The 19,706-nt window shown below is 44.7% G+C and overlaps 1 protein-coding gene across 1 annotated transcript; it reads right to left on the bottom strand.

Moving 5' to 3' along the window:
* Positions 1-1,332: 1,332 nt before the first annotated feature.
* On the bottom strand, positions 1,333-18,800 carry LOC308106127 (uncharacterized protein; the record flags this gene model as incomplete). Its single annotated transcript, XM_080457165.1, has 3 exons — positions 1,333-2,433; positions 15,139-15,262; positions 18,355-18,800. The coding sequence occupies 3 exons, from the start codon at positions 18,798-18,800 to the stop codon at positions 1,333-1,335; spliced, it is 1,671 nt and encodes a 556-aa protein (XP_080313291.1).
* Positions 18,801-19,706: the final 906 nt, after the last annotated feature.

Raw genomic sequence — 19,706 nt, 5'->3', positions numbered from 1 at the left:
GCCAGTTATTCTCCCCTTCAAATCCTTTGGCTTTGCCCCGAGAGTGTTCCATGAGAAAGACTTGTCCTGGGGTTTCTCAGAAACCATACTAGGTGGCTGCTGCTTGTTGGCATTGGTCTTGTCCGTTGCTCTGAGACTGTGGAATTCCATAATGTTGATTCACTTCCACATTCACTCTTAAACGGTGTAATTCCGTTTCCAGCACTGCAATCCTTTGAAGTCGGGTACATCCTGATGCTAATTAGCTTTGACTATATGCCACGTACCCAATCACTGGAGGTCGACAAATAAGTCGAAAAATAGTATATTGAAGTATGGCAAAAGCTCCTATCTATAGAAGAAATAGAGTCCCATGGGTTTATAAATATCCAGGATCCATTTGTGGTTTCTCAGGGGAAAAAAATAGGAATGTAAGCATAGGGCAGAGCGAGCAGAAAAAAGCATCCTCACTGTACGAGAGCAGAAGCAGCTAAGCTTGGCCAATCAAAAAGAGGACAGAAGACAGACCTCTTTTATGCCCATGTATGGACGAAAACGTTTGGAGAGGGGGACCGACAAAGCCTCATGTAGGCCCCCCTCTTTTATGCCCATGTATGGACGAAAACGTTTGGAGAGGGGGACCGACAAAGCCTCATGTAGGCCCGACCCCCTGGGTCTGGCCTACACTGGGGGTCGGGCCTACATGAGGCTTCCACATCTGGAAGCCAGTGTGGTAAATGAAGCAGAGGTTACCAGGCCCAGCTGCTTAAAACAAGGGACGAAAACGTTTGGAGAGGGGGTCGGGCCTACATGAGGCTTTGTCGGTCCCCTTTCCAAACGTTTTCGTTCATACATGGGAATAAAAGAGGGGGGCCTACATGAGGCTTTGTCGGTCCCCCTCTCCAAACGTTTTCGTCCAGACATGGGCATAAAAGAGGTCTGTCTTCTGTCCTATTTTTGATTGGCCAAGCTTAGCGTGACGTAGTGCTCTGATCTTTCAACCACTAGGGGTCTGGCAGTACCAGGTCTCCTGGTTCCCTTGTTTTAAGCAGCTGGGCCTGGTAACCTCTGCTTCATTTACCACACTGGCTTCCAGATGTGGAAGCTCAGTTCAAAGCTTGTTGGATGCATGACTTTGAGGACAGAAAGCACAAAATGGTATACCTTTTGGGGGTTTTCGGGCCTAAAAGTATGGTAATTGTTCAAAAAAAAAAAATCCAATAGGTGCCCTTTTGAAATTCCAGCCCCTGCCTCTCCAAATCCTTGTGCACGTCCCTGAGGCAGTGAGTGAGTGACCCAACAATATTTATCGTTTGGGGTCTAGAGCTGGAAAAGGTTGGGAGACCCCTGCTTCTAGACCAGATATTTCGAGACATTCGGTCGTATCTCGTCATAGTTCTTAATGACTCCGGAGAATCTGATGATTCTTACCTTGGGATCTCTGGGTATGTTGTCCACCCACAGATACTCCGGAGACAAAACCTTGGTGGGTTTATGCATCCACATATATCGGTTGAGGTGGCTCTCTTCGTGACACACTGCCTCTATTCCCTGCTGGGCGTCCAGCTCAAAGTTGTGGCCGCACGTTGACACCAGATGATGGACGTAAGACAGTTCCCCCCCAAATACCGCCCCGCCGTAGTACAAGTCACCTTCGTCTGTGGCCATGTACGCCTTCGAGGATGGATTACGCTCGTAAGGAAGCTTACTGCGGTGCTGGCCATGGTGCCATGATAATATTGCGCCGACCAGTTGCCCCAGAGACTCAGTTCCCCAGCGACCATGGAACTTTGAGTCAACATCCAAACAGAAGATGTAGTCAGCGTGGCCGTGAAGCTCCTTTTCCAATAAATCCTGGATAATGTTCATCCTGCGAGCTGAAATCTCCTGCCAGCGGTTCGACCCCGGCACTGCCCTGACAAACACTTCACGCCCGGCGGCCATCTTGACGGAAGGGACTTCGTCCGGCCTGTCCGTAAACACGTAATAACGAACTCTAAAACCGACAAAGAAGTGGCGCTCCGCCGTTTCTAGGAAGTCGCGCAAGAATTTGGTGTACTTGCCGACAGCAAAGACTGTCGTTGCCACGGTGATGTTGAGGGGTTCATAGATGCCGTCTAACAGTGCAGAGTCAAAACTCGTATCCCAGACAATGGGCGCTAACCATGGAGTCACCGTGACAATGTCAGAACAGCCGGCCGGCCCGTCTGCCGGCTGTCCGCAGTCTGCCGGCTGTCCGCAGTCTGCCTGCTGTCCGCAGTCTGCCGGCTGTCCACACCCGATCAGATACAGGTTAACAGAAACTAGCCCAGCCAGAACCAATACAATAATTACCAGCAGTAAGGGCCAGTGTTTCTTAAGGCCTTTGGTTTTAGCTTCCATGGGCCTCAGAATCGCCCTCATGGGACCGTACTCACCGTTGGCAGCTTGCTTGCTTCCTGCAAAGGTTCCAATCTGGAAAAAATTATGAATGATAATGATAATGAATATATCTTTATCTCACTCTCAGACCAGCTCTTTACTCCACTCAATTCAAATGAAACCGCTGCGATGTCGCTTTAATACACATTCCTGTAAGACGCCTACGTCATCCCGCTGATGTCACTACGTCCACATTTGTCCTTTTACGGAGCTTCCACAGTACCTACGCCCATGCATGGTGTAGAATAGATCATTGGTTCTCAACCTTTTCAGGCCGCAACCCCCCAAAATAATCATGTTTGAACTGGGCACCCCCCAAAATAATCATATTTGTTTCAAATATTTGTATTGATTTTCAAAATGAAGCAATACAAAAAATGACGTAGGTTAAAAAGAAGTACAAAGGTCACAAGTTCAAAGCCTAAAACGGCATTACATTTAGTTTTACAGGACCCCAATGGAAACAAGCCATAGCGCTTTCTTGGGTTCATCCTATTAGCATCCTTTTGCATGGAACTGTACCTGTACTGTGCTGTTTTTGCAAACTGTTAATAAAGTATTCAATCAGTCAATCAATCAAACTCGGTTCCACAGATAAATATTGTGAAAATAGCCGATCTACAAGCTCACCGCGTTGCGAGGCGTGGTGAGCTTGTAGATTGGTTATTTTCCCAAATTGAAATTGTTGTTGTTTGTATTGCCGAGTTTCGTAAAAAAGCGACTACACGGTTAGGCCAGAACTAGAAAATGTGCCGGAAGAAGACGAACGTGTAGAGATGCAATAAGGGTCCAAAGACCCTAATGAAAATGAATGTCATGAAACCTTTAAATTAATTCCTTAAATGTTTCACCTTCTATAGCATCTGGATAAAACCCATACTATTTCCAAATACGAGAGATCACGGTTGTCTTTGACTCTAAAGCCTAAAGCTGTGTGTTCACCACAAAGTTTCTTTGTGTGTGTTTTTTTTTTCAAGGCACTCTTCTAAATCGCTTCTACTAGGAGCGTTGGACGGTTCTTTGGTGGCACAGTGATGTTTCATCTGAAACGCATACAGTATGGGTGCCAGGCAAACCAAACTAATAGCAGAAGTAGTACTTGCTCTGGCCATTGCTCTGGAATTAGGCTTTTGGGGGAGCTTGATTGATTGATTGATTGATTGATTGATTGATTGATTGATTGATCAACTGATTGTTAACAATTTTGGTCTTTTGTTGTGTTTGTCTCCACTGTGATTGGACAGAGGAGAAACGACTCCTTGCAACCAGATAAAACTGGCAAAGGTGCACAACTCGGCACAGAATAGAGCCAGCGCTGCTGGGTTTAAAGCATAGTGTAGATATGCCGACACTGTGTGCGTGTGCAGGGGCGGATTAACCCTTCGTGGTGCCCGGTGCTTGGACCGGGTTCGGTGCCCCCCGGGAGCGCTTTGTCAACGGGGGGGGGAGCAGCGCGGACCCGGTTCGGTGCGTTTTGTCAACGGGGGGGGGGGGGGGGAGGGGGGGGGAGGAGCGGAGCCCTGCTTCTAAATTTAGGCGTTTTTCTCCGTTTTTTTTTCACGCCGTTTGGTGGCCCCCCAAGGTTGGTGCCCTGTGCTTCAGCACCTCAAGCCCGTTGGATAAGCCACCACTGTGCGTGTGCTTGTGTGTGCATGTGCGTGTGTTTTTTTCTGTCTTTAATCCTCTACTCTCCCCACCAGATGTTTCCTTTCCACCTCACTGACTCTTAAATGAGAGCCTCCCATGTCTCTGAGAGAGAGAGAGAGAGAGAGAGAGATTGTGAGCGTGCGTGCGTGCGTGCGTGCGTGCGTGCGTGCGTGCGTGCGTGTTTCCTACACATCCCATTCCATGCAGTTGCTTTGTGGTGCGTCTAATTGGAGGTATTTTAGCTTCCCTGGAGACAGTGATTGTGTTTTTGTAAAGGTGTACAGTATGTGTGTGGGGGTTCCTCCATTCTTCCTTGCCTGTCTGCCTGCTTACAGTGTACGTCTGCTTACAGTAGTATATTGCGTGTGCGCGTGTGTGTGCATGTGTGTGTGTGTGTGTGTGTGTGTGTGTGTGTGTGTGTGTGTGTGTGTGTGTGCGTGTGTCCTTATTTGCCTGATCTATCTCAGGATCACACAATCCACAGTATGTGGACTGCTACAGCGCTGTAGTGCTGGACTGTTTAATTTGCTGGAGGTGTTTAGCATTTTGCTGCATCATGACTCGCTGAGCTTCAAGGAACAGCACACTTGTTTAATCCATTAAGACCGGGAACGCATCTGTGTCATTTTTAGATTTCTTTGGCTATTCAAAAACAGCAGATCTACAAGCTCATAGTGCGGCACCGAGCACACTGCTATTTCTGGGGAAAAGAATCGTGAAAATGTGTGCAAATCTTTGAATATATATATCAATTTTTAACTCAAATCTTTTATTCTGGGGGTCCTTAGAACAACATATTTTGAGATGGGGGTCCGCGGCCAAATACATATCAATTTGGGTGGTCCTTGACATGAAAAAGTTTGAGAACCACTGATATATAGTAAAATAAGTAAAAAAATATAAGAACTGTTAGGATTTAGAAGACATTTGTAGAATCCCCCAGAAGCAAAGATTTGAGTTAAAATGTTGGCTTTAAAAATATATATAAATGCAAAGATTTGCACAAATCTTCACGATTAAAACAAAAGAAATAGCAGATCTACAAGCTCGTAGCGCGGCAAAGCCCAGAGTATAAAATAATGGTTATAGCTACATGTAAAACTCTATGTCTAAACTGCGTTCCTGGAATGAATGGGTTAACCCCCTGTTGCAGCATCATGTTCAATTGTTTACACTACTGTATCTGGTCGGATTTACAAATACCTACATATATTGATATCGATACTGCTTATCCATCCAGGTCCTTTATATATCGATACCGCTAGTGATACTTTTCTATTATTTGGTGGAAAGACGAGACGACAATAAATCCTTAACAGAACTGTATTGCTTTTTGATTTCTGAACTTAAATCAATGACGTCGGTGAATGTTCAATATGTTTTGGCCTATCATTAAACACAACTCATTCCACACATTCTTCTATCAGGCAGAAGGCGAGTGACATAGTTTTAGTTTGGCAAAATGTGCTAAATATTGAAGAAACTGTTAACGTTGACACACACTGGTGTTGTTAGATGGTGTCTGTACTGTCCATTGAGTATAAATAAGGGTACCGTCTCACACAAATGAGCCAAAACATCCTGGCAACCATCTGGTGCAGCAGCATTACAATTTGGAATGGTTAGTTTAACCCATTCAATCCGGAAACGCATCTGTGTCACTTTAGATTTCTTTGGTTTTTCAAAAATAGCAAATATAAACGCTTATAGCCTGAAAAAACGAATTTGTTTGAATAAATATTTTTGTAACCCACTCTTTGCTTCTTGGGTTCCCTGGAACAAAATATTTTACAAATGTTCGCTTTAAAAAATATATATCGAAATGATTTGCACAAATTTTCACGATTTTCCCCAAATAGCAGATCGACAAGCTCATAGCGCGCCACTCTGAGCTTGTTTATCTGCTATTTTTGAATAGCCAAAGAAATCGAAAATGACAGAAATGCGTTCCCGGATTGAATGGGTTAAGATCTCTGCCTTATTTTATTATTATTTATTCTCTCTCTCTCTCTCTCTCTCTCTCTCTCTCTCTCTCTCTCTCTCTCTCTCCCCCCTCTCTCTCTCTCCCCCTCTCCCTCTCTCTCTCTCCCCGCCCCCTTTCTCTTAGCCTTTTTCATTTCATTAATTGCTGGTGGGAGTCGAGGACCAGCAAAAAATATTCATCATTTCCCAAGATAAAAAGCACACAAATTGCAGAGACATGCTAAGATAATTGCAGCTCCGGCATTGATTTTCTTTCTTTTTCTTATACCTCACTTAATCTCATGACTCTCTTGGGGTCGTGACTCCTGAGTTCAGAAGCGCTGGCGTGGAAGATTGAAAAGCTTTTGTCTGAAGTCGAGACAGACAGCCAAGAGTTGAATCACTCCAACTGAAACCATGGGCTTTGTTTCTGCTGTAATAGAGGCCAACGTTTTGGCCAACGTTACCTATAGTTTTTAGGTTAAATGTTATTTTGACCAATCGGTATGGTAGATTATGTTAACGCATTCTCTGCCAGGTATTAATTAATTAATTCATCCGCTGCTGCCAGCGTTTTTTTTCCTTATATTGACGATCTTATGTGAGCCGCGGAAGCCACGATGTGGACGCGGATGTAAACAAAGGCTGTCTGGGGGGAGGGGGAGGGTCTCGTCTATCCACAGGAACAAACATTTTGTAACCACGATCAGCCATTTTGTTGCTATCGGCCGTTGAATAAGGCTCGTTTTCACAAAGAAAGCTAGATGAGTTCTCATAACATAGGAGTGGACGGAAATGACATTTTTTGGGATGACGTCACATCCGTCCATTCCTTCTCTCAGAGTCAAGGGATCATTCCTAAGTTGTGTTAGAGCGGCCTCTTGTGGAATTTTCTAAAAAAAATTAGTATGTGACTCATTTTTTGGGGTAAATTAGTACTTGTTGATGCTTCATATCCATATGAGTAATATCGCCTGGCTGATTTGTTCATTTTTGGAAGACAGTTCTTATGTGACCCGATCTTCCCGATTTCCTGATGGGATCTAATGAATGACGGCACCTGTGTGATTTAGTAAGTTTGCTTTGAAGAGACTCCATTTTCTGTCTGTTTGTCTTCTCTTTTATCAACTTCCACAGTGGTCCACCTTGTGAGCTTGTAGATCGGCTATTTTCAAATGGCCGAAATGTATACAGGGCTGAAGTGGTTAATGTATGTTTTGTAATAATAATCAAAAACTAAAAAGTAACAAGTAACTAAAGTTTTCAAATAATTGTAGTGGAGTAAAAGTACAATATTTGCCTCTGAGATGTAATGGAGTAGAAGTAAAAGTATTGAGCATTGGAAAAACTCCAATAAAGTACAAATACCTCAGAATTGTACTTAAGTACAGCACTTCAGTAAATGTACTTGGTTACTTTCCACTACTGGTGGATTTGAACCGCAGACTCTCTGTAAGCCAGGACGTGACCTCGCTCATAAGGACACTTATTTGCAGGTTTTTCCTTTTTCTTTTTTCCTTCAGTCGACAGTTATTCAGAGTGGATTTGATGAGAGAAGTTTTGATTGGTTTGTGGCTACAAGCAGCAACCATGTTGGGAGTTGTTACATCAGGCTGAAAAGAGGAGTGTATCTTTTTATCCCCTGGTGTGTCTTGTGTCTCTGTGCTGCCTCTGTGTCTCTACGCTGCCTCTCTGTGTATCTGTAATGAGGCTTCTATAATTAACCCATTCAACCCGAGAAACGCATCTGTGCGTCATTTTCAGATTTCTTTGGATGGGGGTCCGTATTCAATATAGTCAATATAGAATAGAATAGTCAAAGACATCTTAAAATGACACAGATGCTGCTTTCCCGGTCTTAAGGGGTTAAAACCCCGGTGTACGGACAGAGAGATGGAACGATACGGCGATCGGACAGGAAGCTGATGGCTGCACAGACTGTGTGCCGGTGTGACTGACAAACTGTCTGTCTGTCTGTCTGTCTGTCTGTCTGTCTGTCTGTCTGTCTGTCTGTCTGTCTGTCTGTCTGTCTAGGTGTGTGTGTTGTGTATGCGTGCACACATACAGTATGGTTTTGCTTGTGGGTGCCGTGTGTGTGTGTCTGCGCTTACTTGCGTGCGTGCATGTTGTACTTATGGATCTAATTGGCAGAAGGTTCACATGGGCTGAGATGGGTTCAGATGGATGGACTGACAGAGAGAGAGAGAGAGAGAGAGAGAGAGAGAGAGAGAGAGAGAGAGAGAGAGAGAGAGAGAGAGAGAGAGGACTGACTGTAATGAGTTTTCTGTGGAACAATATAAGATGGAGAAAAAAAGATGAGAGTGGATGGACGGAGAGGATGGAGGGAACACAATGAGGAAGAGAAGAAGCAGGATGAGAGAAGAAATGAAGAGAGAGAGTTGAAAAGGCATGAAGTCTTGTTTTATTCTGAGACAGATTTATGCCAACTTTCTCTCTGTGGCATGAGTGTGTGTGTGTGTGTGTGTGTGTGTGTGTGTGTGTGTGTGTGTGTGTGTGTGTGTGTGTGTGTGTGTGTGTGTGTGTGTGTGTGTGTGTGTGTGTGTGTGTGTGTGTGTGTGTGTGTGTGTGTGAGAGAGAGAGAGAGAGAGAGTTTCAGAACATGAAGACAACACAGCAGATGGTTGAATAACGTACGTCGGAATCTTTGTTCATCTGAAACGCTCAGTTCTTAAATCCAGTTATAACTGTAATGGAAGCAGACACAGAGATATATGAAAGGAGAGGGGAGGAGGAGAAGATAGGAGAGGAGGGGGGGTGTGAAGGGAGGTCAGGAATGTCTGTTTGAGGAGGGGGGTTTAAGAGGGAATGAACATCTAATGATAATCTTCACACACACTGTGTAGACAGTCTGTAGATTTAACCCATTCAAACCGGTAAGTAACCACTTTATCCATATTTCATACTTTGGCTATTAGAAAATAGCAGATCTACAAGCTCATTGCGCGGCACCGAGTGCAGCGCAATGAGCTTGCAGATCTGTTATTTTTGAAAAATCTTGACCATTATTTTGTGCAAATACTTGAATATTTTTAAAGGGAACCCTCAAATCTTTGCTTCTGGGGGTCCCTGGAACTAAATATTTTCAGATGGGGGTCGCCGGCCAAATACATGTCATTTTGGGTGGTCCTTGACATGGGTTTTGAGAACCACTGTAGAATCCCCCAGAAGCAAAGATTTGAGTTACAAATGTTGCACAAATGTTCAAGATTCTTCTAAAATAGCAGATCTACAAGCTCGTAGAGTGCCCGCGCTATGAGCTTGTAGATCTGCTATTTTTTAATAGCCAAAGAAATCTAAAAAATGACACAGATTCTTTCCCGGTCTAAATGGGTTAATCTCAACGGTGGCACACGCTCACACTGTGTGTGAATGTGGTGTTGAAGGTTGAGATAAACGCTGTGGTCTACTCCTCATCTGAGTGATTCTGCATCTTATCACCACCTTGAGATACATCTGCCTGACATCTGTAAACCAGCCGACTAGGTCTTCACAAGAGTGTGTGTGTGTGTGTGTGCGTGCGTGCGTGCGTGCGTGCGTGCGTGCGTGCGTGCGTGCGTGCGTGCGTGCGTGCGTGCGTGCGTGCGTGCGTGCGTGCGAGTGTGTGTGCGTGTGAGTGCGTGCGTGCGTGTGCGTGCGCGTGTGCGTGTGTGTGTGTGTGTGTGTGTATGTGTGTGTGTGTGTGTGTGTGTGTTTTACAGGTACAGAAAGTTACAGGTATGGTGTGTGTGTGATATCAAATGTGAGCTTACCATAATCACAGTACACCTTTATCATATTCCATCATATTCAAGAGCTTTTGGAGAGAAATTAGACAGACTCTATAGAGCACTGCAGAGGGGAGGTGTGTCTGTGTCCAGCTGATGCTCGTTAATGTTATATACATCAAGGCAATTATGTTTCTGCACTCATTTTCGGTTTCGGACAATAATCTTCCCATTGGTCCTAAAAAGCGCCGCTTATCAATTAATCGGTTAATCGATCGATAAGATTGTCAACTATCAATTAATGAATTCATTGATAATTTGCATCGTGTGTGTGTGTGTGTGTGTGTGTGTGTGTGTGTGTGTGTGTGTGTGTGTGTGTGTGTGTGTGTGCGCGTGTGCGCGTGTGCGCGTGCGTGTGCGTGTGTGTGTGTGTGTTTGTGTGTGTGTGTTCATGCAACATATTTTCACTCAAGTAGTACTAAGTGACGGCTCCGCAAAAAAACCTGTTAAAACGACAGAGGCACGCCACGTTTGAAGCAGACTTGCGCAGTCTGAGTTCCGTCCCGATAGGCACAGGTCTTCACATTGCCATGAGTTCAGCTTCAACTGACCCTGATGCTCCCTGGATTTTGTTCCTTCTTGAGAGCCAGATACTCATTTTTACCTGCCCGGCCAAAACATTAAACAATCCCAACCGTCTCTTTTCTGATGCTTTGTACTTTGGCCCAAATATAAACATTTCATCACTTAGTCCTTCATTAAAATCATCCCTGTAGCAGCGCAAACAGACTACCAAGCCTTGGGCACCTTAAACCATAGATGTTCAAGTATCTCCTCCTCCTGGCAGAACATACAACTTTTGAGAGAGAGAGAGAGAGAGAGAGAGAGAGAGAGAGAGAGAGAGAGAGGGAGAGGGAGAGGGAGAGAGAGAGAGAGAGAGAGAGAGAGAGAGAGAGATGAAAATAAAAGATAGGTGTTGATGATTAGACATGTATGTGGCCACAGAGACCCAGGAATAAAACAGATCGAGGTGAGGAGGTGCAGATCTAATGAACGTCAAATGGAAAAGAGACAAGGGGTGAACCTGTCAGTGATTGCAGAGACCTTCACAGTGCCCCATCTCTATTTCACTTGCGCGCGTGTGTGTGCGCGTGTGCATGTGCGCGCGCACGCGCGTGTGTGTGTCATTATGTGAAGCCTCCCTGAGTCAGTTCAAACAGAATCTGCTGTCAGTAAATAAAAGTGTGGTGCAGAGAAAGTCACTGGGATCACACATGCACGTGCGCGTGCATGTGCACGTGCATGCCCTGCAATAATGCGTGCTCCCTCTCTCTCTGTTCATTAGAGCTTCTATTTATGGAATTGACACATCGGGATAGAAGCGCTGGGTGCCTGACGCTCTGCTCGCAGCTATCCTTTGTAAAGGGACAAAAAAAACACCCCCGTTTCACGTGCACTCTCAAACACACGCACGCTGGCTTGTGAGTGTGCGTCCTCCTGTCCCCTGTGTTATCCGAGTTTATTTTAGGCAGTGCTTTTATCAAGGGCTTGGAGAGCAAATGTATGAGAATGAAGGAGTGATACAAAGGAAGAGGGAGAGAGAAGGAGAGAGAATCTAAATGCCAATACTCAAACTTGCCTCCTCCGCATCTTCCACTGGATCAGGTTCGACTTGAGAACAGTGAAAGCTCCTCGCTCAGTGAAGTGTCATTTTGAAGCGACGTCAATTTACTGACATGATGTTACACAGCTGGATCACTGCTAAGGATAAGCTCAACGGTATATGGGCTAACGCAGGAGCAGTGGGTCTGTTGGTTAATAGAAGTGCTACGCTACACAGGTGTGGCAATCAGTTGGGTGGTATACACATGCACGTCAGTGTTGATTTCGTCAACTAAAACTATGACAAAAAATGTTCGTCGACTACCTTTTTTCACTGAAACTAAATAAAAACTAAGCTATGATGACTAAAACTAGACTAAATATGTTGACAATTTCGTCAACAAATAAAAACTAGACAAAAATGTTGGGGAGGGACAAGTGGAGAAGAGATCCAGTAGAACTAAGACTAGTTCTGAAAATAGCCGATCTACAAGCTCACAACGTGTCGCGCTGCGACGCGTTGTGAGCTTGTAGATCGGCTATTTTCAGCATGCAACCAAGTATAAAATCAGCCATTACAACGCCATCAAGGCACCGCCAAAATGCGTTTTAGTCGACTAAATCAACTGTAGTTTTAGTCGACTATAATCTCATGATATTTAGTAGACTAAAACTAGACTAAAACTAAAACATTTCAGATGTCTAAAATATGACTAAAACTAAATGGAATTTTATTCAAAAGACTATGACTAAAACAGAATCAAAATTTGCTGTCAAAATCAACACTGACGCATCTAAACATGCATGTGACGTGTGTGAAAATACGATCATATTACACCCATCCTCCTCCGTTCACTTCACTGGCTCCCCATCTCCTTCAGGACTGAATACAAGATTTCCCTTCTCACACATCAGTGCATCTACGGCAATGCAAATTGACTAAAAACCTACCTTTTTAACAAAATGTTTCTTAATTTTTCCTGGTCCATTGTTTTATTTACCTAGTTTTAAATTTGACCCTTTAGTCTAGCCTAGTTGGGTCCCATGTAATTGTTTGGTTGCCTATGCTGTTTTTATGCCACGCATGCTTTTAACTCTGTAGCTATGGAGATTCGCAAGAATGTCTTGCGGAAACCCTGGTGTGTAGCCACTAGCCAGGCGAGAAAACATGACCCTTTACAGCCTTTGCCTACAACTGACAGGAGTGAAACACCTCTGCTGCAGTCACAAGAGGTCTTTCTCCTTTCTTTTTGTACTTGGTGATGATTGTGGCATCTTTCCAGTCTGTGTTGTCCAGAACAGGCACAGACTGACGCACACACAGTGAAATTCCTCTCGATAAACTGTCTTGTAAGGCAAGGCAAGTTGTATTTGTATAGCTGTAGCACATTTCAACACAAGGACAATTTAAAGTGCTTCACACAAAACAAACAAAAGTATTAAGACATCAAGACAGCAAAATAAACACATTATGAAAGGACATTTGAGTATTAAAAGAACGGAAGCATAACAAAGTAAAAAGTAGTCAACTAGAGTGATAAAACTAAACAATAATAGGCAGCTGCAAACAAAGCTTTTATTTAGCTTTGATTCAAAAGAACTAAGGCTTGTAGCGCAGCGGGTCTCAAATATAATGCGTGTGTCTATGGCCCTAAACCATTCAATACTTTATAAACCAACAGCAGTATTTTTAAATGAATTATTTGACAGACAGGGAGCCAGTGTAAAGATCTAAGAACTGGAGTGATATGATCCACTTTCTTGGTTAGTAGGACAAAATCTTTCTGAGATACAAGTCCTTTAATTGTCTCCGCCAGGCCGAAAGGCATGGCGAGAGAGTATGTTTTAACCCCTGTCCGTCCGTCCGTGTGTCCGTGTGTCCGTGTGTCCATCTGTCTGCGAGCGGCTAATCTCCGAAACCGTTGGCCCGGTCGCTGCGAAACTGTGCACACACACTCCCTGGATGCCAATTCAGAACCTCTGCCCCAAATCTTTTACATGGCCCTGTTATAGCGCCACCAGGAGGCCGATTTGTGCAAAATATTTGTTTTTAATATTACGCCTACAGATTTTATCCAAACATCACGCAAATCAGTACACAGTATCTTTATAGTCATGCGATCAACACAGATTTGTCTGATTTTCCATATTCCATCCTGATTGGCTAAGGTTACCTTCCAAAGTTTGCAGAACTGGTCCATTTTGAACTAAATGCCTCAAATCATGAACGCAGCTTGCGATTTCCGTGAAATTTCACACGCACATTCCCACTAGGCCGAGGAAGAAATGCCACTTGAACATTTTCAAATCTGCCTCATGGTGGCGCTATAAAAGGCCAATTTGCATTTTTAACTGTAACTGCACCGATCTGCGTGAAACTTTGCACGCATACTCCCTAGAGGCCAAGGAAAAACATCTGCCCTGCATTTTTCACATTAGCCTTTTATAGCGCCACCAGGAGGCCGACTTATGTAAAACACATATGTTGAGATTAAGCCTTCAGATTTTATGCAAATTTCACGCAAATCGGTACACATGATCTCTATAGTCATGTGATCAAGATGGATCTGATTGATTTTTCATATTCCATCCTGATTGGCTAATATTGACATCTAAGGTTTGCAGGAGTGTCCCGTTTTGAACAAAATGCCGCAAATCATGAATTTAGCGTCCGATTGCAGTGGAACTTTGCACGTACATTCGCACTACGTTGAAGAACAAACACCACCCTTTTAACATTGCCCTATTATAGCGCCACCAGGAGGCCGTTTTTCTTTTTTATATTACTCCTACAAATTTTGTCCAAACATCATGCAAATCAGTACACATTATCTCTATAGTCAAGTGATCAAGATGGTTCCGTCCGATTTTTTATATTCCATCCTGATTGGCAAATTCTGAACATTGCTGGCCCACAATAACCTACCTGACCTGGCGGAGACCTGTGCTCCGAGGAGCACTTTTTCTAGCTCTTTATGTATTCTTAAGGTGATAGTAGGCTGACTTTAATTGTGTGGCTGTTAAAATCATAACTACACCAAGAGTTTTCACTTGGGTTGTGGTTTTTAACATTACCGCTTGAAGCTGAGCGCTGATTTTCAATTGTTTTCCCTTGGGTCCAAAAACAATTACTTCAGTTTTGTCTTTGTTTTATTGAGAAAATGATGGCACTTCAAAGCATTACCCTTTGTTCTCATGGAACTACATGTGGATGGCCAGCCGCCACGCTACCTTTCTCACAACGTTTTGCAGTCTTGTTTTTGATAGCCAATTTAGGTACACACAGTGTAGTAGAGTACCATCATCTATTGCCAGGACAGTTTTTATGCTCTTTCCGGCAACAAACACAGAGGGGGGCGGAGTCTGCGCAATGATACGCCAATCATGGTGCAGGAGCGTAGTGAGTCTGAAATCCCATTGCCCTCCTGATATAGAGTATTTAACACTACTATTACAACCAATATGTCAGCCTAGACAATTCAGTGTAATAATACTGACAGTAGTAGAGGCAGCACTAAAGGAATTGCATGGGACAATTAATGAGTTGGATTCTGCTTATCCTGATGGCTTTTGGTGGGTGACTTGAACTTATCCAACCTGAAGAAAGTCCTCCCAGAATACTATCAACATGTCACGGGGGGGAGAGGGTTCTCGACCAATACTGGGTGCCTTTTTGGGAGAGTTACAGAGCCCTCCTACGGTCCACCATTCGGCAGGTCAGACCACAACTCTGTCCTACTACTCCCCACCTATTTGAGAAAGTGAGAGGGTTGCTTGTAGGTGAAAATAGTCCCCTCCTTACCTCCTCTCCTGTCTCCTTACCTCCTCTCCCGTCTTCCTGCCTCCTCTCCTCCACTCTCATCATCTCCTGTATCCTACCTTCCTCCTTCCTCCTCTCCTCATCTCCTGTATCCTTACCTCCTCTTCTTGTTTGGGATGATTGAAGGAGAGGGAAGAGTCCCAGCCCTCTTAGTAAAGTATAGCAACGCCACACACACACACACACACACACACACACACACACACACACACACACACACACACACACACACACACACACACACACACACACACACACACACACAGTGTGAATACACATTATGGGCTTTTAGTGTATGTGTTTTTGTAAGGTAGGGGTGTGTGTGTGTGTGTGTGCGTGCATGATCCACAGACAGACAGATGATGTCCTTTACGAGGCGGTGCCATCTAGAGCCAGACCCAACAGCTGCAGCCAGATCTCATTGATCTATCACCGTTTCTAATGAATCCATTATGGCCAGACTCGACCAATCAATCTCCGGGCCACTTAATCAATTAAGCTATTAATCAGACACAGATCCTAACTGCACTAGCCCTAATGAGTGATAACATTGCACGTGCACACACACACACACACACACACACACACACACACACACACACACACACACACACACACACACACACACACACACACACACACACACACACACACACACACACACACACACACAGAGAGAGAGAGAGTGAGAAGGCTAGCACTGGTGAAGTGAGTTGCATTTATGTTTTGGTGTCATAGCTCTGTAGGTGCTAGCCTGGCATGGCCAGACTAATATCACTGCGTAGATATTAGTCTGGAATGTCTGTATAGTAAATGGTGCATTTATATAGAGCTTTTATCCAAAGCGCTTTACATAAATTGTGCATTACATTCAGCCATTCACACACATATTCATACACCGATGGCGGAGGAAACCATGCAATGCACCAACCAACCTTGCTCAGCATCTTGCTCAAGGACACTTCCACACTATCTGGGCGAGCCCGGGATCGAACTGGGAACCTTACGGTTGCCATCAGGCTCTACCGGCCACTGAGCCACCGCCGCCCCCCATTGAACCTGTATTTCCAAGGGACGGGATAAAAAAAATGCCTCTGGAGATAAACCCGCCCCATCTTTCTGGGCCCTGATTGGTGCCTCACAACTTCGGGGGCAGGGAAATCCAATCACAACCGGGCGGGGCCAGACTAATCTGCAGAAGGCTTTTTTTTTTCCTTGCACTGGTAGATTTGTGTTTTCCAAGCTATTGTGGTGCAGCTGGATGCAGTCATAATGATGCACGGTTCAGCATCTCTCTGTTTGCGGGTGTTTGCTGGGCTTTCATATAATAAACCCAATTCTCTTCTGTTGGTGGAGCTTGGAGAGAAGAGCAACCGCTCTAATACAATAAACAACATCCAGACGGAGCCCAACCAGAATCAGGTTGTTTACGAGTCATTTGGCACCCAGTGATTCACAAACATGAAGTGCGCATCTGGAGAGGGGCCGCCACAGCCCTCCGCCACCCTGGGCGGTCGCCCCGCAGCTATGTGAGGCCAGCCAAGGATCATGGCTCTGCCCACATATCATTCCGTCTAGGCGAGAATCTGTCACAGAGACGTTCTGTCACAGGCCAGGCAGATGATGGTAGCATCTGTCCAGTGGCTCCTCAGCCAAGCACACGTATATGTGCCAAATGAATGGATTACTATAATGACACCATACACATCAGTATTGTTAAACTGAGCTTTCTCACAATGGTCTAATCTTCTTGGTCTTGAAGATATTCTTTCACTTTTGTATGCATGCATGTGTGGAATGCATGCGTTTACTGGAGTCAAGACCATTTCATTTGTATAGCGCATTATCATACCAGCCAGGTACAGTCAATCATGCAAACATTCTAATGTACTATCTATCACATATACAAAGAGAACCCGCCTACCCATCCGTCCAATAGGGGCGGCCATAGCTGAGTGGTTAGTGAGCCCGCCTAGGGAACCAGCTGGCCCTGGTTGCCCCAGGTTCGATTCCAGGCTATCCCAACATATGTGCTGATGATATGAAATTTGTCCCTGAGCAAGACTCTTAACCCCAATTGCTCACAGGTTCTCATTGGAAACAAGACCGCAAGGACTTTCATGAACGACCTGTTAAAAGGAATTATCCTTATCCTATAGCAGTAGTCTCTCTCTCTCTCTCTCTCTCCCCCCCCCCCCCTCTCCTCTCCTCTCTGAGCGTAGATCTCCACCAGGCCTGGTTGCCTACCTTTTTTTGTGTGTGTTGGTTTAATAAATCAGATGTCTGCCGTTTTCATTTGTCGATCTCAATTGTCACCAGATCGTCCTTTCTGATTCATCTTCCCTTGCTGGTATTTTTTATGTATTTATTCTCCCCCTTAAGGCGATGAAAGCGACATTTAATGAGGCAACATTTAATAAAGCCTTTGTGTTTGTTTTTCTAAAATTCATATCAGTTCCACATTTGGAGTGTAATTATCTTCCATAAATGAAGCTTCCATGAGGGAAGGATCAGCGGATGGAACAACTGTTTGAGTTCTGGATAGAGAGGGAGAGGGAGAGGGAGAGAGATATGACAGACGAGAGAGATGACCTTTTTTTCTGTTCAGTCGGTGAACAAAGAGAATGTCAGAACCTGATGACATTTGGGGTTTTCTGTACACACATGACTGACAGCTGCTTTTACCTGCACACATGCTGGAGAGAGAGGGAGCATGCACGCTTGAATGCCTGTACATCTGTGTGTGTGTGTGTGTGTGTGTGTGTGTGTGTGTGTGTGTGTGTGTGTGTGTGTGTGTGTGTGTGTGTGTGTGTGTGTGTGTGTGTGTGTGTGTAATGTGTCATTAGATGAACAGTGAATATTAATTATCCACCGTTAAAGTGTCGGTGTCATTCTATGCACGTAGACTGTCACTTCCTGACCTTAACAAAAGAATGAGAGAGAGAGAGAGAGAGAGAGAGGCAAGTTAACGATCGCAGTCGACAATCACAGTCGACATTTGATGGATGTGTCGCAAACAACCTCTCTCTCTCTCTCAGTCGTCCTCAGACGAGCTTCCATCGGAGTCTCCAATCCTTCCGATTCTCCATACACCCGGCCAGCTCCGAAGAGCTTTCAGCTCCCACATCCTTCTTCAGGACGTCCACATACGTTAGCGCGTAACGTCCTCGCGATCGATGCCCGCACGTTGGTTCTCACAGGACCAGCCTGCTGGCCGGGAGCTCCCGATGTCTGTGGCAGTGGCCGGCCAGTCTCATCCTCCAGACTGCTACCTTCTTGCTGAGCCTCGGCAGTTGCCCGTACAGGTCCTTGTTGGTAATTTGGATGTTCTGGTCCACATTCAGAACAGTTCGTAGCATTCTGGTGTAGCACTCATCCAGGGACTTCTGCAGGGTGGGTGTCAGGGTCCAGCTTTCGCAGCCATACAGGAGGACAGACTCCACAGTGGCGTGGAATAGGCTTAGCTTTATGTGTCGAGGGAGATTCGAGCACCATACTCTTGACATACCGTTCAGGGCCCTCCACGCTAGTGCCTTCCTGACCTTAACGTCCTGTTCTGTGGAGTTCACCCAGGAACCCAGTAGTTTGACAGTACACTTTATGTCCTGTTCTCTCTCTCTCTTGTCTCTCTGTATATGTACCATCGAGTCTTTGCTTTTCTCTCACTCTGTCTCTCTGATTGGACGCCTTTGTGCTTTAATTTGAAAACATGTGGTTTCTTTTTGTGTTGATTTTTTTGTTGTTGCTAAATGTGTATTTTTTTTCTTCTTGGAATCTAAATGATCTCTCTCTCTCTCTCTCTCTCTCTCTCTCTCTCTCTCTCTCTCTCTCTTGCTCCATCTCTTGCTCCATCTCCCCCTACCTCACTGTGTTTGACTGACAGTCAGTTGGCAGGAAAAAACAGGGATCAACAGGTAATAATCCCATTTGCATTTTACACTGCTCTCTATCCCTTTTTTTCTTTCTCTCTCTCTCTCTCTCTCCCATTTCTATATTTGCACAAAAGTACATATTTCCTTTTGATGACTTATATACCAGAAGGCACTCCTCCACCCCCAGAAAGGTCAGAACAGAGTGCTATAGCCGCAGAGGAGCCCTGCAGCGAGGTTAAGATCTAAGATTTGCTGTGCATTCATAGGCGGCGGGTAATGAAGGCTAGGGTAGGCTAAGCCTTCCCAAATGTTATGCTGGGAAATTCTGGGAATTGTGCAAATGATATATAATATATGTGCGCAGCATTATTTAGTTAATTAATATAATAGATAATAAATCAGTAAAATCAGGCAAAAATAAGAATGAAATAACATAACCCTAACCTAGCCCTAACCCTAAAACCGAAATAAAGTAACCAAAAACCGAAAAGAAACTATTTTTTCAGCAATTTTTCGGTCGGCCACCCCAGCCTCAAGCCAGATCTCCTAACCTTCCCAATTGTCAGGCTCAGACGCCGCCTATGTGTGCGTTCCCTTGGTTCCTATGTGTTACCTTGGTTCCTATGTGTTACCGTGGTCCCTACAGCTGAATTCCAATCCCCCAAACTTTCACACTCG

Source organism: Gymnoscopelus braueri, assembly GCF_963280865.1.
Source record: "Gymnoscopelus braueri genome assembly, chromosome: 2".
NCBI lineage: Eukaryota > Metazoa > Chordata > Actinopteri > Myctophiformes > Myctophidae > Gymnoscopelus > Gymnoscopelus braueri.
Note: the sequence above shows the minus strand (reverse complement) of the source record. Positions and strands in the feature narration are given on the sequence as shown.